Below are 23529 nucleotides of genomic sequence, written 5' to 3'. Positions count from 1 at the left end.
AATAACAAACAACCCCTTTTACTGGTTAGGACGTGACAGCACCCCCCCCCCCCCCCCCCCCCCCCCCCAAAAGGTGCAGACCCCGGATGCACCTCAAACAAAAAACACAAAAATAAACCCCAAAACAAAAATAATCCCAAACTAAAGGGAGGGAAGGGAGGGTGGCCACCGTCACCGATGGTTCTTGTGCTACACCCCCCCTCCCCCAATCCTCCACTATGGAGGTGGCTCAGGCTCCGGCCTTAGTCCCCAACCTAACCTGTCCACCCCCGCTGAAGGCTCAGGGCTAAGGCGCGTCGCTGGAAATCTCGGGCTGAGGCGCGTCGCTGGAGACCTCGGGCTGATGCGCGTCGCTGGAGACCTCGGGCTGATGCGCATCGCTGGAGACCTCGGGTTGATGCGCGTCGCTGGAGACCTCGGACTGATGCGCGTCGCTGGAGCCTCGGACTGGAGGGCGACTCTGGGAGCTCCGGACTGGAGGGCGACTCTGGGAGCTCCGGACTGGAGGGCGACTCTGGCTGCGCCGGTTCCGGACTGGAGGGCGACTCTGGGAGCTCCGGACTGGAGGGCGACTCTGGCTGCGCCGGTTACGGACTAGAGGGCGACTCTGGCTGCGCCGGTTCCCGACTGTAGGGCGACTCTGGCTGCGCCGGTTCCGGACTGTAGGGCGACTCTGGCTGCGCCGGTTCCGGAAGATCTAGACGGGACACTGTCGCCGGAAGCTCTGGATGGGGAACTATCGCCGGAAGCTCTGGACGGGGAACTGTCGCCGGAAGCTCTGGACGGGGAACTGTCGCCGGAAGCTCTGGACGGGGTACTGTCTCCGGAAGCTCTGGACGGGGTACTGTCTCCGGAAGCTCTGGACTGGACAGGCGCACTACAGGCCTGGTGCGTGGGGCTGGCTTTGGAGGCGCCAGACTGGTAACACGCACCTCAAGGCCAGTGCGAGGAGCAGGAGCAGGACGAATTGGACTGTGCTGACTCACTGGAGGCCTAGTGCGTGGGGCTGGTACTGGAGGTACCAGACTGGAGACACGCACCTCAAGGCTAGTGCGAGGAGCAGGAACAGGACGTACTGGACTGGGCTGACGCACTGGAGGCCTGGTGCGTGGTGCTGGCTTTCGAGCCGCCAGACTAGGGACACGCACCTTAAGGCTAGTACGAGGAGCAGGAACTGGATACACCGGGCCATGAACAAGCACTGGAGGTCTGGAGCGCACAGCCTGCACCACCCGTCCTGGCTGGGTAGTCACAGTAGCCCTGCACGGGCGGAGTGCTGGCACAGGGCGAACTGGGCTGTGCAGAGGCCTGATGGCTGCCGTGCGTAGAGCAGGCGCAGGGTAGCCTGGGCCTAGGAGACGCACTGGTAGCCAGATGTGCTGCACAGGCATACTGCTACCTGGCTGGATGCCCACTCTAGCACGGCACTTACGGGGGGCTGGTATCGCTCGCACCGGACTGTGCGTGCGCATGGGCGAGATCGTGCGCACTTCCGCATAGACCGTCGCTCTTCTCCCCGCCAAACGCTCCCCATAATAAGCACGGGGAGTTGGTTCAGGTATATTGCCTGACCTGGCCCCACTCCCCATGTGCCCCCCCCCCAAAACATTTCTTGGGGGTTCCTCTCGGGTTTCCTTGCCAGCCGTGTCCCAGCGTAGCGTTCTCTCCAATCTCCTGCTGCCTCCGCTCTCCTGGCTTCCTCCACCTGTTCCCATGGGAGGCGATCCCTTCCAGCCTGGATCTACTCCCATGTGTAGGATCCCTTTCCGTCCAATATCTCCTCCCATGTCCATGAATCCAAAGAGCCCCTCTGCTGCTCCTTCCTCCGCTGCTTGGTCCGTTGGTGGTGGGTAGTTCTGTCACGTTCGTCGTAAGGATGGGACCAAGGCGCAGCGGGAATGTGTATGCTCATCTTCTTTATTTAGAAGAAAAACAAAATAAACACATAAACAAAAACAACGACGAGAAACAGTCCTATAAGGCAAACAGCTTACATACGGAACAACGAGGAACAGCTGCCTCCAATTGAAGGTCAACCCAATAAACTAAGCATAGAAATAGAATAACTAGACACAGACATAGAAATAGACTAACATAAAACATTACCCCCCAAAAAACGAAATACACTAAACAAACACCCCCTGCCACGCCCTGACCAAACTACAATAACAAACAACCCCTTTTACTGGTCAGGACGTGACAGTAGGCCAACCAAATCTTAATTTAATAAAAAATGTATTCAGACTAAAACAACAACATTTGGAAAAAGGCATTGTATATGGGGCATTGTATATGGGGATATTATATTCCACTGGTGCAGGTGTCCTGACACAGAGGGTATTTGGTTTTAGCCATTTCGGTTTGGAAGGTGGGGAACAGACGTGTATGGTAGGCTACGCGTTTGGGCCGACTCAAGCCAAATCGGTTCTGCTACAATGTGATACTGAGCCAAAATGTATTTTCTTAAAAAATATGTTATTATGTTTTGATCACATGAATGCAGTCATCAATGATTACTCTCTGCACCTTTATTCAATAAATCCTGCACCTATTGGAATTTATCTTCCCTCCCCCATCTTGGATGAGAGACACGGTACCCTCTGACAAAAGCTTTCGTCAGATGTTTTAGGTGTAATTTTAGTCATCATTGCAGCAGTGGATGCCAGTGGATGCCAAGGGAAGCCAGGCTTTCCCAAAACGTTGAACTTTTTTTTTAAATAAAAAAAACATTAAAATAGCTTTCATCTCTTTGTGTTTCATAATTTTCCTTCAGCTCGCAAGTGTTTGAATGTATCTCACCCCAGAAAGCATCAGAGCGGGAAAAACACCGCCCCTTTGTCTCAGTATGTGTAACCCATGTTTCTGATTCTGTCTGGCCAAAGAAGGTACAGTATGACATTGTAGCCACTCGTAGCATTGAATTCAATAGTGAGTAAAGCCAGCGCGCATAAAAATATATAGAGTACCAGACAAAAGTTGGGATACACCTACTCACTCAAGGATATTTCTTTAGTTTCACTATTTTCTACATTGTAGAATAATATTGAAGACATCAAAACTATGAAATAACACATCTGGAATCATGTAGTAACCAAAAAACTGTTAAACAAATCAAAATATATTTTAGATTCTTCAAAGTAGCCACCCTTTGCCTTGATGACAGCATTGCACACTCTTGGCATTCTCTCAACCAGCTTCACCTGGAATGCTTTTCCAACAGTCAAAGGAGTTCTCACATGTGCTGAGCACTTGTTGGCTGCTTTTCCTTTCTGCGGTCCAACTCATCCCAAACCATCTCAATTGGGATGAGGTTGGGTAATTGTAGAGGCCAGGTCATCTAATTCAGCACTCCATCATTCTCCTTCTTGGTCAAATAGCCCTTATACAGCCTGGAAGTGTGATGGTCATTGTCCTGTTGAAAAAACAAATGATTTCCCACTAAGCGCAAACCAGATGGGATGGCGTATCGCTGCAGAATGCTGTAGTAGCCATGCTGGTTAAGTGTGCCTTGAATTCTAAATAAATCACTCACAGACAGTGTCACAGGCAAAACACCCCCACACCATCACACCTCCTCCATGCTTCACGGTGGGAACCACACATGCAGAGATAATCCGTTCACCTATTCTGCGTCTCCCATAGACATGGCGGTTAAAACCAAAAATCTAAAATTTGGACTCATCAGACCAAAAGACAGATTTCAACCTGTCTTATGTCCATTGCTCGTGTTTCTTGGCATAAGCAAGCCTCTTCTTCTTATTGGAGTACTTTAGTAGTGGTCCATTGCATCAATTCGACCATGAATGCCTTATTCATGCAGTCTCCTCTGATCAGTTGATGTTGAGATGTGTCTGTTACTTAACCTCTGTGAAGCATTTATTTGGGCTGCAATATCTGAGTAACTCTAATGAACTTATCCTCAGAGGTCGAGGTATATCTTATGCAGCAGAGGTAACTCTGGGTCTTCCTTTCATGTGGTGGTCCTCATGAGAGCCAGTTTTATCATAGAGCTTGATGGTTTTTGCGACTGCACTTGAAGAAACTTTCAAAGTTCTTGAAATTTTCCGCACTGACTGACCTTCATGTCTTAAAGTCATGATGGACTGTCGTTTCTGTTTGCTTATTGCTTACCTGTTGTTGCCGTAATATGGACTTGGTCTTTTATCAAATAGGGCTATCTTCTGTATACCACCTCTACCTTGTCACAACACAACTGATTGGCTCAAACCCATTATGGAAAAAAATCCCAAAATGAACTTTTAACAAGGTACACCTGTTAATTGAAATGCATTCCAGGTGACTACCTTATGAAGCTGGTTGATAAAATGCCAAGAGTGCGCAAAGCTGTCAGCAAGGCAAAGGGTGGCTATTTTGAAGAATCTCAAATATAAAATATATTTTGTTTGTTTAACATTTTTTGGGGTTACTACATAATTCCATGTGTTATTTCCCAGTTATGATGTCTTCCCTATTATTTTTCATTGTAGAAAATAGTAAAAAATACAGAAAAACCCTGGAATGAGTATGTGTGTCCAAACTTTGGACTGGTACTATAGGGATGAGTTCTACCATCCGAGTGTCATCCCAGATTATAATTTTAAAAATAATTTATGTGTATGTTGCCCATTACAACAACCTGAACCTCCTTGCCATCCAGGTGGGAGGATAAACCCACTTGTACACCACAGAGTACATGTACTATCTGCAAAAGTACAATGTAATTACTAGGTTTCGCACAGGATTTAGCTAGTTAAAATAAAGTGTATCTTGAAAGTACTTACTTGCAATGAATGTGTACTTATAAAAGTACCTTACCATCCTAACAGCCTGGCCATTCATTTGAACGCTTCTGGGAGATGTTGTGCTTGCTAACAGTAATGAACTAGCTGTTTACATTGAAAAGGAATTACTCATAGGTGTGTTGACACAAGTAGATAACTAAGTAGCTAACGTTAACATGCTGAGTGTGTCTCGCGTAATACCATTTCATACCGTACGGATACCCTGAGAACAAGGTTCAGGAAAGAGAAGACCATTGAGCCCAGCTCGGTAGCCATTTGCAAGATGTAGGTAGCTAGCTGGCTAACGTTAGCTCTCATAGCATGGAAAGTATATTCTGTATATGTTAATTAACTAAGTTAGCTAGCTAGCTAGCTAAATCTGTCTAAAAGGTAGCTAACTGGGCACGATGGTCTTTTCTTCCCTGAACCTTGTTCTCAGGGTATCCGTATGGTATCCAAGGGTATTACGTGAGACACACCCAGCATGTTAACATTAGCTGCCTCGCTATCTACTTGAGTCAACACACCTATGAGTAGTTCCTTTTCAATATAAACAGCTAGTCCATTAGTGTTTGCAAGCACCATTTCCCACAAGACCATTTCCAACAAGCCCTACCAAAAACAGCAGCTAATTTTTGCTAGCTATGATTTAGCATAGGTAGTTGGCTAGCTAGCAAGCTATCGTTAGCTAGCTAGCTAACACTAGGCTAGCTAACTGGCAAACGCTAGGTAGCTAACTACCTATGCTAAATGTACCAGCACAATTTTTTTTTTCTCCAAAAAAGCTAAACAAATTGCATGGAAAACCTACCGTATCTCTATTGTGTGGACGTTTTGTCTCCCTTACCACAATTTGTTTCTTTCGCGGAAATGTCTTATCTCTGGATTTTGCACACAACCTTATTCTTGATCCCGGTTCTTTGCGCACTATCACTATGAGTCGGTGTCAACACAAATCGTGGGCACATTTGAGGTCACCATTATTTTGAGTGCGTTGCTTAGATGGGCATATCTTAATGTGATGCTTAAATTCTTAGGATACATAAATAAGTGCACCAATGGATCCCATCCAAACGTGAGAATGTTAATGTATGCATTTATAAACCATTATTCAACCAAGTTTATAGGCTCAAGATGATGTAAACCTGTGTTTTTGCCCTTGCTCTTATAAACTTCCATGCACTTCAAACAAAAGCTGGACCTTTGTAATAAGCATGGTAGCAAGCAATTCGTTGTTACACCTCTGTAATTACAGACTGCAATTACCACTAGTTACATGTTGTTAGTACAATGTAACTATGAATTATTACAATTAATTACAAAACTTATTACAGTATAATTACATATGTAATTACACTGTAATAAGGACCCCCTTAAAACGAAGTGTTACTGATTGTAATATGTGGGTTTTCCTGGCTTGGCTACTACAGTCATTTTACCAAAGCACTGCTACTGCATCGCAGTAAATGTCTGAAATGGGACGTAAGCGTTAGATAAATGGTACTGTCCAACTTCATCATTGCATTTATAGTAGCCTGATGCTATTTCTGTTTGCTCTGCACAATCACTAGAGAGCGCTGTCCCAGATGATTCCACTGTGAAACAAGGTTGCTGCTGCTCCCGGGCTCTATATTCTCACATCTCTACAATACTTCACAGTGAACATAATCCAGTTGCTTTGTATGCCTATATATTTTTCTGGGGGATGTTAGTTTTAGTTTTGGGGACAATTTTCATAATAGGGAAATAATTCCTACCCCTTTTATTTGTGTATGTTTGTGTAATAGCCTAATATCAACCTATTTTAACCTATTCGTTTCTAAAACGAATGGAACATAGTGTCTACTTAAACACAGCGTTGTTTATGTTATCTTTATCAAATCCTCAAATAAAAATGACAAATGTAAAAGCTACTTTAGGGTCAAATTGTGAATGTGCAAAAGTGGCATAAGTTGCCAATGGGCTTCATCCGTGTCAACGCGAAGTGGCAGTGTTCTGTATTTCCTTCTTGTGGCACGTAGACTGTCACTGCCAACCCTCTCCATACATTGTCCTCGTCGTGCTTTGGTTTCACCGGTCGGCGCGTGCCTGAATAAGGAGTTTAGATAACGCCGTGGTTCTTTCCCGAGCTGTCTTTTCGTTCTACATCACCGGTTACCTCAGACGGAAAAATAATTGGCAGTTTTCCTTTTCTTGAAGAACAGCAAGCCTGTGGGATTTGTACGCGCATATCCCTTTCGTATAACCGTTTGATTATGAGGACCATATCAGATGTTACATTAAGGGAAAACATTGTTATTATTTTTTAATCTAAGAGTTAGGGTTAAATCCATATGAAAATCAAATACAACAAATCTAGAAAAATCAGTTTCTTTAAATATAGGTTTAGGCTATTTGATCACATCTAGGGTAATCATTTAGCCTTTCCATTCAATTAAACCATTCCCAAAAGTAGACCTTGCCTTTATATCATTTGCTTGGTTGATAGCCATGATTGTTATAGGATATTTTCCCTTTTAATGATAGGTTATTAAATTGCTCTCAATTGATGGTAATTTATGATATATGTTTTATGAGTAGTTTGTGAGATTAATAACAAATTCATCTAAAAAATGTATTATTTATTTCCTTTGTGAAAACCACAGACCTCACAGGTGACACTTTCACTTTTTTCACCGTTTCCTGTAAACAGGCTCAGAGCCACTTGACATATTTGCTGCTTGACACAAATCTGTCACTTCAGAAAGAACATATGAGGACTGGAAGATGTGGCGTGCATAAGGATCTAAGTAAAGGGAAGTTCTTTATTATTATGTAACATTTTAATTTCTTATAATTTGATTCCATTTGATTTTAACATGCACACTTTCGTAGAATTCGAAGAGAGATTTTTCAATAGCAGGCAATTCAATTTGACATGTGAAGAATTTTCAATAAAGAAAACGACCAATAAGGAGTTGATATGCATGGACGCTTAGAGCACGTGCGGACTGATATGACTCTGACAAGAATTGTCTAATTAAAGGTTGCTAAATTGTAATAATTCTAATAGTGCACCTAATTTTTGTGTATGTGACACAACAAGCAAGTATAGTGTAGAGAATCACTGCACAATCTAAACCGCTTTGAAATATATTTTCCATAACAACAAATATTGTAAACTATTTTCTGGCTGGTGTACAAAACCGAAAGTAAAAGAAGCAAAAACGAAAGTTAAGAACGGGAAACATAGAAATAGCCCACATAAAACAGATCTACCGCTTCTTAGACTTGCTTTCAATCAGTATGACAGACCTATAACTTACATTTCTATAAGAATTTGTTTGGGTTGCCCAAAAAGTTACATGTTGGAGCTTTAAATACATGAGGTTTGTTGGCAAAGGGTATGTTCAATTTCCTACATACAATGTAGGCCCGGGGAATGTGTAAAGTAACAAAATACTCCCAAAAAGTTTTCAATCTAAGTGAGTTTCAATCCCCCCCCAAAAAATCGTGATTTGTAGGGTGACCAATACGTAAAATATGTTAATTGTGTAAATAGTGCTCTAAGAAAACAAATGGTCCAAACATGAGTCTCTAGCATAATCCGATCAAAAGTTATAGGAGTTTTTACCCTTGTAGGATGGCCACAGGGTGACAAAATCAATGTTGACAGAAAACAAATATGGTAAAAAGTCAGGAAAATTGCATCACTTCAGCTGTGCAAGAATGAAGGCTACTGGCTAACTGACAGGCTCACTTTCCTGCTGAACTCATCATCTTTATTCTCGAATCCGCAGGACATTAAACAATATAGAGGCAAGATGGATATCGATTTTGAGACATGACATGAAGTATTTTCATATTTTAGTAAACGTTTTTCATATTCATTCCAAATTCCTGTTAATTTTCTGAGATTTCTCACAAAAACAAGCGTATCTCTGTGAAATGTCAACGAAGCACTGAGCATATACAAGCCTTTAATTTTCAAATCCCTTTACATTTAATTCAGATCTTGTCATGCTAATTTTGCTTTTTGCGACCCGCGTAAATAACTGAAGAAGCAAGCACAAAATGTAAAATCCTCAAAAGTTGTTACAGAAACCACTGCTGTATCAACAGAGCTTGGTGCTTATTATCAGATGCATTAGGTTACGAAATCCGAATTGTTGGATATAATGCTAATGATATGTTAGAGAAAGACCCCACTGAATGATTATTGGTCAAATGCATTTTATAACTTAAGGAAGTGACATTTCATCACCAAACCGTGTTTTCACCCACTCCCAATTACTTGAATATATTTTGGGAAGAAACTGTTGATTTCCAGTCCTTCAGGCAAACTTTCAACAAACTGTAAAATGTTCATAAAACATCGTTGCATATAGGCTAATTGCTTTTATCCAGAATATTTGCAAACATTGCGCATGAATAGCCTAACAATTTAGCGAATTCAATGTCATCATAGGCCTGTAGAATAGCCTAAATCGTTGTCAGAACATACGGAATAGGCTACCCAAAGTCCGTGCAAATGTGCAATGGATTTAAAATGGTTATGTCAAATATGATAGCCTATGTCTAATTTAATTAAATCAGTGAGTTGAACCAATGGGCATGGAAAGGGTTGTTGCTTATTACATGGATCCCCCAAAAGCTCCTCCCCTGACGCTTGCCACGAGTTGGGTGTTTAAAGAAGGCGATCATATAAGAGCACTTGAACAATTCTTGAGCAGATCATAACCGTATAGCGTGCGTAAATCCGTAGGTGCAACTGAGAAGGTCAGCGTTGGTTAGCAGAGGAGAACAGGGACGGCCACAGAGGACTCCTACCAGGGCGCAGTGGTGTAGCGTCTTGGTGGTTGCGATTGTAGCCTATTTTTGGATCTTTTAATTCTGTAGTGTTTGCTATTTCAAGAATAATGCAGCTAGAGAATATTCTTCCCAGCGCATCAAATATCAACTTACCCAAGACTTTTTACAACCTCACATCATCAGATAGTGCAAACAATAGCCCGGGGCCATCGCAGATCGAATATCAAGTTGACCGGACAGAATCCGAACCAAGGAACGGTCCTAATAAATATTTGAGCGGAGTGGGGAACGCCATGATGGGTGAGGGAGAGGGCGACGCCTTCACTGGGACTAAAGCTACCCCAGACGGAAGAAAAGGCTCACCGATGGTCGGTGAGGATGACCTGTCCACTGGCCGGCGGTACAACATAGATGAACTTGGCTCTGACAGATATTTCATCTCGTCCTCTCAGACGAGCTCCGATATGGCAAACCCGTGTTCCCTCTTTCCATACGCAGGACAAACGGGGACAGTGTACAGCGGGTCAAATGGATCCAGGTATTCCTCCCTTCATTACGGATCGGTCCTGCCACCGACGGGGTTTTCGTCCTCCGTGTGCACTAGCCGGAGTCAGTTTGGCAGCAGCTACCAGTTCGGCCAGGGTCCAGGATGCCTGTACCCCTCCTATCCGGGAACGGGTTCATGTATTGGTTCCATGGCTCTCCCGGGGTCCACACCGGGAGCGAGGGCTCAAGTTTATCTCTGCAACCGGCCCCTGTGGCTCAAGTTTCACCGATTCCAGACCGAGATGATCATCACGAAACAGGGCAGGTGAGCAGAGGCATTAAAAACAAAATAGCTTAATCTTCATGACTAATGTTCAAATTTAGACGAAATGGCATCAAGGTTCTGGTCTAATGCTTCTAAAAATGTTAGGCATAACCGTGTTCATAGAGCTCTCAACAAGCGTTGCACCTCACAGATTAGGGTGTTTTTTGGGGACCATTTTTACTGTGACGTATCCGTGGCTTATTACCACCATGTTCTGTACTTGGTGGGACACTACACTTTAAAATGAATGTTTGATTATGGTTAGCCTAATAAATATGCGACCTTCTTTGATGTTGCAATAGTTGTTTATATTTCGTTGTGTCATATTTGAATGTTATTTACTTGTTTATTTATAAATAATAATTTAGGTTATACAAAGTTTTAAAGCCTTTTTATCGTATTTTTATGTGATGAAAATAAAGTGTCAAGTATTAATTAGTGCATGCCATGACTTAACCTTACGAATCTTCTGAAATGCAATGACTCCCTCTTGTAATTTTCGTTTTGAGTGCACCCTTGAAATTTTATTTGCAATAATTGTGCCATCGAATTTGTTCTTTTCTTTCAGGCGGATGTTTCCATTTCTCAGTTTCAACATCACTGGACTGAACTTGACGGCGCATTATAACGTGTTTGTTGAGGTCGTGTTGGCCGACCCAAATCACTGGCGATTTCAAGGAGGAAAGTGGGTTACTTGTGGGAAAGCAGACAACAACATGCAAGGTGAGACTAATATTAAATGCACCTTTAATGTACTTATTTAGAGGCATATTTCGAAACTAAATAAGGCCTCCAGCCATATAGTCTACAGAAGCAGCACATTTAAACTAACGGGGATTAAATGAAATTTAGATCGGGAACGTTTCGTTAGATATTTCCCTGCAATTTACACCCAATTAACTGGTTATTTATGCTGTGTTCTTTGTTTTTGTTGCTTTATTAACCCCATTTTAAAAGAAAAAGACAACCATTCAAACATTGTTAGTTGATGACATTCATATCAAGAGCACAACCTTGCAACATGAACTCGTCCATAATGTGCTTGGTTTGTCTTCAGTTTTCATGGAAAACAGATTAAATTATAATTCATTATCAGTAATGTGTAATTTTTTTACATTTATTTTCATATAATGTAAAATGGCCTGCCAATGTTTTAATTATATTTGACTTGTAAACGTCAATCTTCCATTTGCATGTTTTTTGCAATTGAATCATATTTAAATGTTAGCCTAATAGCTCCACAGTTTCACATCTGATTGCTTTTAACGTTGAAATCCTGAGCACATGATTCAATAATAGTTTGACTGCAAGTTACTTGGTAAATTGACAAATTGCAGTTTTTTTTTTTAAATGTAAGAGAAGTTCAAGTTCAAGAAATGGAAAATATCTGTGCTATTCTTTCAATGTGTGTTTTGCATTTGTGCTGCATTTGTACTTAATATTTGTATGTTTTATGTCCCACATCATTTATTCAATCACAGGTAACAAGATGTATGTTCATCCTGAATCCCCAAACACTGGCGCTCACTGGATGAGGCAAGAGATCTCCTTCGGCAAACTGAAGCTGACCAACAATAAAGGGGCAAACAATAATAACACACAGGTGAGGCCTACACCATAATTTAGCTTTTTTTTTTTATTGCGACTCAAATGTCTTGGGCTACTTTTTAAAAGCTTTCTTTGGTGTTTTACCAGGCATAAGAGATCCCAAATTAGTCCAAAACCATCGTTTTCTTAAATTTTTACAGTGCTATTGGCAAGAGTCTCCAAAATGTAATTGGTGATGTGACAAGTGACCAACCACAGTAACTGTTTTTAACGCATTCCATGAGAACCCCAAGCACTAACTTTGAATTCCCACTTTTTTTCTTGTAGATGATTGTCTTGCAGTCTCTTCATAAATACCAGCCTCGGCTCCACATCGTGGAGGTCACAGAAGAGGGAGTGGAGGACGTAGGCAGTGAGGCTAAGACACAGACTTTTACCTTCCCAGAGAACCAGTTCATCGCAGTCACTGCCTACCAGAATACAGACGTAAGATACCCACTACCATCATCTTATCTACATAAGAAACATCTTATCTGCTTAAGATTTTTCTTAAGTTTCTATATTGACTGTGTCTATAAAATGTGTTTTTGTCAACTCTGCCGACCATGGCTTGAACATGTATCTTCTCTCCTTTCCAGATCACACAGCTTAAAATCGACCACAACCCCTTTGCTAAAGGCTTCAGAGACAACTATGACTCGTAAGTGACAATGTCTTGCATCCTATTTTGCATGCGGTTTTGTCACCATTTTTTACTGCTCTGCTACTTTTAGTCTGTCAAGTGTGAACTTGTTTTTCTCTTGCAAATTACTCATCCTTGGACCTTTGTCTCTCTCTTCCACAGGATGTATACAGCACCAGAGGGTGACAGGCTGACTCCCTCCCCGACAGCCTCCCCTCGCTCTCACCAGATTGTGCCGGGTGCCCGCTATGCCATGCAGCCCTTCTTCCAGGACCAGTTTGTCAACAACCTGCCCCAGAACCGCTTCTACACCGGGGAGCGGGCTGTGCCCCAGACCAACAGTCTCCTCTCCCCCCAGGCCGAAGACGTCGGGGCCAGCTCGGCTCAGCGCTGGTTCGTCACCCCGGTCCAGCAGTCAGGCTCCAACAAACTGGACCTGTCCTACGACCAGGACTACTCAGCCAGCAGTTTGCTGTCCTACGGCATCAAGCCCCTGCCCCTCCAGACCTCCCATGCCCTCAGCTACTACCCCGACTCGGCTTTCGCCTCAATGGCGGCCAGCTGGGGCACCAGAAGCACTTACCAGAGAAAGATGACCACAGGCCTGCCCTGGTCCCCTCGGCCCAGCCCCCCAGCCTTCACAGACGACCAACTGGCTGCTAGCAAAGACAAGCTGCCCGAGGAGAGCACCGCAGCCTCCACCTGGATCGAGACCTCCCACTCGCTGAAATCTGTGGACTCTAACGATTCGGGCGTGTACTCCATGGTCTGCAAGAGACGCCGGATGTCACCTGGTGGGTCGAGCACAGAGAACTCGCCCACCATCAAGTGTGAGGACTTGACCACAGCGGAAGAGTTCAACAAAGACAACCCCAAAGGCATGGGCTACTATGCCTTCTACACAAGCCCCTAAAAAGACTGTATTTATTAAAATCGTATAATTTGTTGTTTTTAATTCAGTGCTCCCCTTTACCTTTTAAACACCCTTTATTAACTTTTATCTAAAGGTGCCAAAGCTTCGTGCTCCCAAGCAAGCTGCACAAGCTCACCCCCCAACCCCATACCTGAACACGCACATGCATTGTGACAAATTGTTGTTTTTAAAACATGTCCCCAGTTAATTTTATTTTTACAAATGTGATTTTATTTAAAGTAATTTCGTTGTACAGTATTTGTGCACTTTAGTATGTGATGTATCTTGTACAAATTGTCTTCATGGAGGTGTTATGAAATGGGTAATAAAAACAATCTTTCATAAACAATCGTCCCACTTTGCAAATTGAGTCTTGAAATGACGTTGCCACAAGCAGTAACGCATATATTTAGATGCAAGACTTCGCTCTCTTACATTCACACATAGTATCTGCGCATGTACAAAGGTTCACTACATGCTGTTCACAGCGTGGTAGCCAGGGCACGAAAACAGCAAAGAAGTTGAGCCTTACTCTTCTACACTCTTTGTTGTGGAAATAAATAAAAGTTTATTGGTAGCCTACACAGTTTAGCAGATGATATAGCAAACGTGTGCAGCAAAATGCTTATGTTACTAGCTCCTAACAATGCTGTATAAAGTCAAACAGCACGAATAATCCCCCCCCAAATGTTTATAAGAAGTGTTGGAATGAATCCAATTTAACAACCCAAATAGCAATGTAATAATCAAAAAAATGCAATCTATGTGTATATACACCAAAATAATTTACACAAGATATTCTACGAATGATGTGTGCATCAATAGATCTATTAGTGAGCTATGTCAAGAATCCATTATATAAATAAATATGCAGTGTGTATAAACAGCAAATAAAATGCAATGTACAGTAGTAATATTAGAATGAGCTATGTCGAGAATACAGTGTTTAAATAGACAGTACAAAACCCCATCGCAAAATGGATAGAATTGCAGGAAATTAGCTTACGAACCAGAGTCCGGAATATACTGTAAATTTACTCAGAGTGTACAAAACATTAGGAACACCTTCCTAATATTGAGTTGCACCCCCTTTTGCCATCAGAACAATCTCAATTCGTTGGGGCATGGACTCTACAGTGCCTTAGGAAAGTATTCAGAACCCTTCCAAACTTCTTCCATTTAAGAATTGACTTGATTTGGAAAGGCACACGCCTGTCTATATAAAGTCTCACAGTTGACAGTCCATGTCAGAGCAAAAATCATGTCCAATCAATGGAAGTTACCACAGGTGCACACCAATCACGTTGTAGAAGCATCTCAATGATGATTAATGGAAACAGGATGCACCTAAGCTCAATTTCGAGTCTCATAGCAAAGGGTCTGAATACAGTTTTTGAGTTTTAATACATTTGCAAAAATGTTTTCGCTTTGTCATTATGGGGCATTGTGTGCTGATTGCTGAGGATTTTTTAATAAAATGTAACAAATGTAATGTAATGTAATGTAACAAAATGGAAACTGTTGAGTGTGAAAAATCCAGCAGCGTTGCAGTTCTTGACACACTCAAATTGGCGCGCCTGGCACCTACTACCTACCATATCCCGTTCAAAGGCACTGACATCTTTTGTCTTACCCATTCACCCTTTGAATGGTACACATACACAATCCATGTCTCATTTATTTCAAGACTTAAAAATCCTTCTTTAACCTGTCTCCTCCCCTTCATATACACTGATTGAAGTGGATTGAACAAGTGACATCAATAAGTCTTAATAGCTTTCACCTGGATTCCCCTGGTCAGTCTATGTCGTGGAAAGAGTGGATGTTCTGTACACTCAGTGTATACAGTGCATTCGGAAATTAATCAGACCTTTCGACTTTTTCCACATTTTGTTACGTTACAGCCTTATTCTAGAATTGATTCAATTGTTTATTTTCCTCAATCTACACACAATACCCCATAGTGACAAAACAAAAATAGCTTTTATGACATTTTTTCTAATGTATTAAAAATAAAATAATGAAATATCACATTTATACAAGAATTCAGACCCTTTACTCAGTACTTTGTTGAAGCACCTTTGGCAGTGATTACAGCCTCAAGTCTTCTTGGGTATAGCGCTACAAGCTTGGCACACCTGTATTTGGGGAGTTTCTCCCATTCTTCTCTGTAGATCCTCTCAAGCTCTGTCAGGTTGGATGGGGAGCGTTGCTGTACAGCTATTTTCAGGTCTCTACAGAGATGTTAGATCGGGTTCAATTCCGGGCACTGGCTGGGCCACTCAAGGACATTCAGAGACTTGTCCCAAAGCCACTCCTGTGTTGTCTTGGGTGTGTGCTTAGGGTTATTGTCCTGTTGGAAGATGAACCTTCTCCCCAGTCTAAGGTCCTGAGCGCTCTGGAGCAGGTTTTCATCAAGTATCTCACTGTACTTTGCTCCGTTCATCTTTGCCTCAATCCTGACTAGTCTCCAGCTGAAAAACATCTACACAGCATGATGCTGAAACCAACATGCTTCACCATAATGATGGTGCCAGGTTTCCTCCAGATGTGACACTTGGCATTAAGGCCAAAGAGTTCAATCCGGGCAGCCAGCTCTAGGAAGAGTCTTGGAGGTTCCAAACTTCTTCCATTTAAGAATGATGGAGGCCACTGTGTTCTTGGGGACCTTCAATGCTGCAGAAATATTTGTGTACCCTTCCCCAGATCGGTGCCTCAACACAATCCTGCCTCGGAGCTCTACGGACAATTCCTTTGACCTCATGGCTTGGTTTTTGCTCTGACATGGACTGTCAACTGTGGGACCTTATATAGACATTTGAATTTACCACAGGTGGACTCAAGTTGTAGAAACATCTCAAGGATGATCAATGGAAATAGGATGCATCTGAGCTCAATTTTGAGTCTCATAGCAAAGGGCCTGAATACTTAAGTATACTTAAGTAAATAAGGTATTTGTTTTTTATTTCTAAAAAACATTTTTTGCTGAGGGAAAAAAACATTTATTAAGAATAAGGCTGTAATGTAACAAAATGTGGAAAAAGGGAAGGGTTCTGAATACTTTCCGAAGGCACTGAATGTATTGTATGTGAATGGTGTATAGACAGTATGGACAGTATGTGAATTAGTGCTGAGCGATTAGTGCTTTTAGAAGTCGGTTCGGTTTCAGTTTGATTAGAAAAAAATGATTACGGTCTTTGATTTCGGTTTCGGTAATTTTTTTTAGACTTTAAATGCACTATGCATTATGTGGGTTAATGTTGTAACAACACAGAATAAAACAATTAATAAAAGTCCCATGATGGTGGCGACTACCCATTACTGCTTATCAACCATAATGTATTACTTTTATAAAATATTTCAGTTGTGTATATTATCTGTTTTAGGCCTATTTGATGACTTTATTATTTAATTCCAAGTCATCATCTCATCTGTATAGAACTGCTGCCTATGATGTCTGACAAATCACTATTTTATTAGTTCTTTAAAGTAAATAAGGCATATTTCGATACATACTATCAGTGGCGACCCGTCATTCAGTGTAAAAGCGTCTGTGTGTAGCTGGTGAGATGAGTCAGGCACAGGACAGCAGATAAGAGTAAAGAAAGCAATTTTACTCAAAATATATCACAATACACGTCGTAAATACAAGGCCACACAATACGGACCGCAATACAATAAACAATTACTCACAAACAAACATGGGGGAACAGAGGGTTAAATAATGAACAAGTAATTGGGGGATTGAAACCAGGTGTGTAAGACAAAGACAAAACAAATGGAAAATGAAAAGTGGATCGGCGATGGCTAGAAGGCCGGTGACGTCGAACGCCGCCCGAACAAGGAGAGGGACCGACTTCGGCGGAAGTCGTGACATTCAGGGCAGGTGGAGCAGAGCCCAACCTGTTTTGAGCCCCACATTTTGGTTCCAAATTTGCAAAGAAGACAAGACTCAAGTTTTTGTGATGGACCTCATTCATCTACAAAGAACACGACCACATCCATATTATAGATAATCATTTACTGATAATTATTGTTATTAATATTAGCCTATTATTACTACAATCTGTGAGTTCATTCAATACGACACGACAGTATGGTGGTGCTTGTGTAAGGCCTGGGTGTCAGCATCGCAAAAGTTCACCACCATCAAGCAACATATAAATCCAACAAAAACCAGACTTTGAGAAAAAACTTTGAGAAAAAACATTATATCGGAGTTGTGCATGGTCGTAGTTACAACAGCCAAAAAGTCCTAAACCCCATCTATTTCTACAATTGATGCCTTAAAATGTGATTTTAAACCTAAACCTAACCTTAACTACACTGCAAACCTTGTGCTTAACCCTAACCTTAAACTAAAATCAAAACTTTTACAATATAGCCAATATTGACATTGTGGCTGTGATAACTAGTGGAAAACATTGTGCCTGTTGTTCACACGCGTATCTGCCCTCTCATTGGCTCAACATTTTCTTTTCTTTTCATTGTTTGAGCAGCCACTAGAGTATCTGGTCAATATAATGGATAATCTGTGGTAGAATGCACAAGGTGCAATTTCAAAATTTGGTTGTGTATCAGCAGTTTTCCTCTTGTTATGTCAGTCACTGACAGTCACTCAATTAGTCCATGTCAGCTATTTTTTTTAGATTGGTAAGTTAATCTATCCAGCTATGAAAACTTGTATACATGGCCGAATTACCAACCGGGTACGAAGGGCACGTGCCCAGGGGCCGTGACGTCCAGGGGGTCCCTACTGATTTTGTTAGTCACTCTTACTCAGATATCATATTAACATGGCAGAAGTCATGGCAACATTTTTTAAATGTCAGGACATTAGCTTTAAAACTGCAAATTCTTCTCTCTGCTCCATGGTGAAATGTGCAGAATTGCAGGTAACTTGCTTTAAAACCACAACATTTTCTCTATGCCCAATGGCAAAACATGCAGAATTGCATGAAGTTAACTTTAAAAAGTCAAAATGTTCTCTCCGCCGTCAAGAGGGGAACCACTAAAATGTATTGTCCGCGAGGTGGGGGCCCCCAACCAAATCTTGCTTAGGGCCCCCAAAAGGCTAGGGCCGGCCCTGATTGGACTTACAAGTCTATTTGGAAAAGACAGTGTTCTATTGTTAACATCACAGCCACCTTTGGACAGCAACTCTGCTTCTTTCCTCATTATACTAACCTTCATATAAATTCACCAGTAAACTGGTGTAAATCAGTGTAAATAATGAATAATATATGCTTTTTTTGCAGAAATGTATGCACTATATCCAATGTCCAAATGGTTGGTTGTAGTAAAGGGAGAAGTCATAACATTCACATTGAGAACACTGATTTAAATAACCCGTATTCTAATTAATTCTGTTGTCAGACTCCTTGACAGAAAGTGAAGCATCTGACTAACTCCAATTAACACCTCCTAACAAGCTAGAGTTCTGATTGTTCTGGCCTCTCAGGAAGGAATCATGCAAGAAATAGACTCTGGGGGATGGAGATTGGAACAAAAATCGACCTTGTTTGCTCTGTGTTTATGTCAGTGAATAAACGTATTCCGGAGCATCTGAAGCATCTGACGACCTAGGTGCTCTTGTTTGCTCTTGTGTATTGACCTCTGCCTATAACACCAGGCACGAGGTGTGGCCATACAGTCAACTATGTAGCTTGATATTTAGGCTTGTCAAGTGAACACCCAAGATATTTTCCAAGTGAAGTTTGCCTTGAAGGAAATTAGTGCTTTAAAAGTAGCCTGCATAGATATTGGAGGGCAATGCAGCACAGGGCCACTAAGGTCTCAAGGGGCCCAGTAGCCTTGAGCCTAAACACTAGATGGCCACTTGCATTGGTGGTGCTTGAGGACCTTTATAGCATATGGTCTTGTCCTTTTCTCTTGCAGTCCATAATATACAGTAAAATCCTGATTTGAATATGACACTTAGGACCCACCAATCCTGAAGAAGTCAATAGATATTTCCTAGACAAAACAAGAGAGAGCCATGGGAGCCGCTACAAGTCAGAACTCCGACAACAAGTCGATAGACTCTGGTTGCCGTTCACAACCACTCATGGCATGCGCTTGAAACTCAGACATTGTTGAGTACAAGAGCTGGGTGCAGTGGGAGGAGAGTAGCAATAGGAAGTGGTGAATTTACTATTATTTTTCAACTGCCGATGTGCAAATTGTTTACTTAGCTTCCCATAATATTTTTTTTATTCAGTATCAGTTAGGCTCTATATTAGCCATCGATTTCATCTACATTGAATTAACCAGCAAGCTGTAATTTGAACATCTAGGTCTATTGTACTGGTCTAGGTCTGGGTATACAGGGACTTTGTATGTGCCCTTCTCATAGGCCTTCACTGGTCCCAATGTTCTGTTTTCACATAAGAACCCAACTCAATCACCAAAGAAAATGCAGTCCCCGTACATAACTACAGCAACAGAGATATGCACTTTGGGGCCATATTAATTATGCACTGTTGGGCTGGGGCGAATGTGGTTCCGCCTTTAGATTATGCACTGTGTGGCTGTTTTAATTAAGAAGTATTTTGACGTGTTTTAGCTGTCAGTCAAACTATGCAAAAGTGAAACCGAAACGTTAAATTCGACAATTAAGTTTAGGCATTCATTCCGAGTGGTTAAGGTTAGGGTTAAGGTTTGGGATAGGGTTAAAACAGAACAAACTTGACGGTTAAGTTTAGGCATTCATTCCGAGTGGTTAAGGTAGGGGGTAAGGTTTGGGATAGGGTTAAAAAAAAATGTTTTAAATGAATGCCTAGAATTGGGATTGAACCCGCGATCCTCGGAGCCTTAGCACACGCGCCTACTAGATGGTAATAGGTGCTCGTGCTGCCCCTAGTGGACGGTAGGAAATTGCAGTGGAAATAATAATGACACCCAGGAGCAGTGGCGACCCGTCACTCAGGGCAGGTGGGGCAATTTGTTTGGGGGGGGGGTGGGGCTTGCCTGTTTTGCATGTTATTTTGGCATTAATACGTGTCACCAGTTTGCAAACAATGTAAAAAAATATATATATATATCATTGAGTTAATAAAGCCACATAAAAACATGGTCTCTTTTTTGCTTTCTTGAGTAAGGGAGCTCCAAAATGCAGGTGTTTCAGCCTAGCTCAGTGTTTTCTGTGGTGGTGGGGCAAGCCAGCAGAAAATACGGAGCGTTGCGCCATGATTGGCTCAGTGTTCTGTCACTAATGGGGACACTACGTCACCGCCAAGTCTAAGGGTAGAATTCTAAAGTTCTAGCCCCTTGGGTGCTGCCATAGAGTTACATTAGAAGTGCCCATCCAAGAAGGCTCAAGGTCATTGGCCACAGATAAAATTACGTCAAATAAAGTTAAATCTACAGTAGCTTTGATTGGACTGATCATGTCAACATCATACTTTCAAAATCTTAGTTAGCAGTCATCATCATGAATCAAGTCGACAATCTACTGGCATATCCTATTTAATCCTTGTCATATGAAGATAAATAATGAAAATAAATTATAGAGAAAATGTATCTGTGCTCAAAGTTGGAAATCGCAAATTCAACAATGAGTGGTTTGAAAGGAATCAGTGGCAAACTGTGAGTTCAAGATAACTGGGAACATGGGAAAAACGAGCTACGACTGGGAAAATAAGTTTTGAACTCAGAATTGTAAATCGGGAACTCAGGCCTCTTTCTAGAGCTACGACCTGAAGATCACTGACGTCATCATGATTGAACCTTTTTCTTCCCAGAGTTCCCAGTTGTCTTGAAAGCACCATAAATACAGAGAATGCCAGACGTTGATGGCAAAGATTGATGACAGAATTTGCCCACGAAGGACCGCCGTGCCACCTTCCTGTTCAAGTGAGCACAGCACAACAAGGTGAGTCCAAAAATGTCTTGCATGCTGCTGCATAGATTATGTAAAATGCCAGGGAGATATGTACAGTTGAAGTCAGAAGTTCACATACACTTAGGTTGGAGTCATTAAAACCTGTTTTTCAACCACTCCACAAATTTCTTGCTAACAAACTATAGTGTTGGCAAGTCGGTTAGGACATCTACTTTGTGCATGACACAAGTAATTTTTCCAACAATTGCTTACAGACAGATTATTTCACTTATAATTCACTGTATCACAATTCCAGTGGGTCAGAAGTTTACATACACTAAGTTGACTGTGCCTTTAAACAGCTTGGAAAATTCCAGAAAATGATGTCATATCTTTAGAAGCTTCTGATAGGCTAAATGATAACATTTGAGTCAATTGGAGGTGTACCTGTGGATGTATTTCAAGGCCTACCTTCAAACTCTGTGGCTCTTTGCTTGACATCATTCGAAAATCAAAAGAAATCAGCCAAGACCTCAGAATTTTTTTTTTAGACCTGCACAAGTCTGGCTCATCCTTGGGAGCAATTTCCAAACGCTTGAAGGTACCACGTTCATCTGTGGAAGGCTATCCAAAACGTTTGACCCAAGTTAAACAATTTAATGGCAATGCTGCCAAATACTAATTGAGTGTATGTAAACTTCTGACCCACTGGGAATGTGATGAAAGAAATACATCTTAAATAAATCATTCTCTCTATTATACTATTATTCTGACATTTCACATTCTTAAAATAAAGTGGTGATCCTAACTGACCAAAGACAGGGAATTTTTACGAGGATTAAATGTCAGGAATTGTGAAAAAACTGAGTTGAAATGTATTTGGCTAAGGTGTTGTCACAGTATCTAACGAAGGTGGCGCCCCTCCTCGGTCGGGCGGCGCTCGCCGGTCGTCGTCGCCGGCCTATTAGCTGCCACCGATCGTTGTTTCTGTGTCTGTTGGTTTTGTCTGTCTATCCCGCACCTGTTTTGTGTTTGTCATTAGTGGGGGGTTATTTAATGTGTATTTTCAGTTGGGGTTCTCGTGCGGGATTGTTCATTTGTTCACGAAGGACAGTTGTATTGTATCCGATTAAGAAGTCATTATATTGCCGGGCTGCGCCCCGCGCGCTGTTTGTTTTTTCAGTGCGCTTCTTTGTTTTTTTTGTTGAGAAAAGTGTTTTCTCCTGGCGGACTTCGCCACACGCCCTGTGCCCAACGGCTATTACGACTGGTATTTCTTATTAAAACTCAGTTGCTCCGGCCCTCTGTCTCCTGCTCCTGATTTCACATATCTACTGGTCCTAGACGCTCGTGACAGAATCCCGCACCAATAAAATGGAATCAGCAGGAGCAGAAGCGCCGTCCATGGCTGAGCAGGTCTCTCAACACGCCAGCCTCCTCCACCGCCTAGGCTCGGCCATGGACCAGGTGTTGGCCCGGTTGGAGAATTGGGAGAGAGGTGCTTCCCCAGCTGGACCAGCTCCGGTCCCTCACCCTGCGCCCCTACACACACCCCCTGAAGCGGGCGCCGGTGGTATCCGGATTACTCCTCCCCGGGAGTTCGATGGGACGGCCGCTGGGTGCAAGGGGTTCTTGCTCCAATTGGAACTCTACCTGGCGACCGTCCGCCCCCCCCCTCCGACGAAGAGAGGGTGAGCGTCCTCGTCTCCTGTCTCACGGGTCGAGCCCTAGAATGGGCCAATGCGGTCTGGGATGGCCCAGACTCGGCTCGGGGCGACTACCCTGAGTTCACCCGCCGCTTCCGGGCGGTTTTCGATCATCCCCCGGAGGGCAGGGCGGCGGGTGAGCGGTTATTCCATTTGAGATAGGAGACGAGGAGCGCTCAGGATTTCGCCCTAGAATTCCGGACTCTCGCCGCTGGATCGGGGTGGAACGAGCGGGCCTTGATAGACCACTATAGGTGTAGCCTTCGCGAGGACGTCCGCCGGGAGCTGGCCTGTAGGGACAACGCCTCCACCCTCGACCAACTGGTGGACTTGTCCATTAGACTGGACAACCTGCTGGCTTCCCGGGGACGTTCCAGTCGGGGCCTGTTCGTTCCGCCTCCCAGTCCCCCCGCTCCACAGCCCATGGAGATAGGGGGGGCTGCGTCGAGGAGGACCGGAGGGGGGGGTCTCTCCT

At 42.8% G+C, this 23529-nt stretch overlaps 1 protein-coding gene across 2 annotated transcripts; it reads left to right on the top strand.

Annotated features, from left to right (window-relative positions):
- The first annotated feature begins 7400 nt into the window (after positions 1-7400).
- Positions 7401-13875, top strand: eomesa (eomesodermin homolog a). 2 transcript variants are annotated; one of them, XM_029731285.1, is made up of 7 exons: positions 7405-9944; positions 10071-10383; positions 10952-11106; positions 11865-11986; positions 12259-12417; positions 12570-12631; positions 12776-13875. In XM_029731285.1, exons 1-7 carry the CDS (start codon positions 9680-9682, stop codon positions 13524-13526), a joined length of 1827 nt encoding a protein of 608 aa, XP_029587145.1. In that variant the 5' UTR covers positions 7405-9679; the 3' UTR covers positions 13527-13875. The 2 variants fall into 2 exon arrangements, with proteins under 2 accessions (XP_029587144.1, XP_029587145.1); XM_029731284.1 differs by having other exon boundaries at positions 7401-10383.
- Positions 13876-23529: the final 9654 nt, after the last annotated feature.

This window comes from Salmo trutta, chromosome 34 (genome assembly GCF_901001165.1).
Source record: "Salmo trutta chromosome 34, fSalTru1.1, whole genome shotgun sequence".
NCBI classification, from domain to species: domain Eukaryota; kingdom Metazoa; phylum Chordata; class Actinopteri; order Salmoniformes; family Salmonidae; genus Salmo; species Salmo trutta.
Note: the sequence above shows the minus strand (reverse complement) of the source record. Positions and strands in the feature narration are given on the sequence as shown.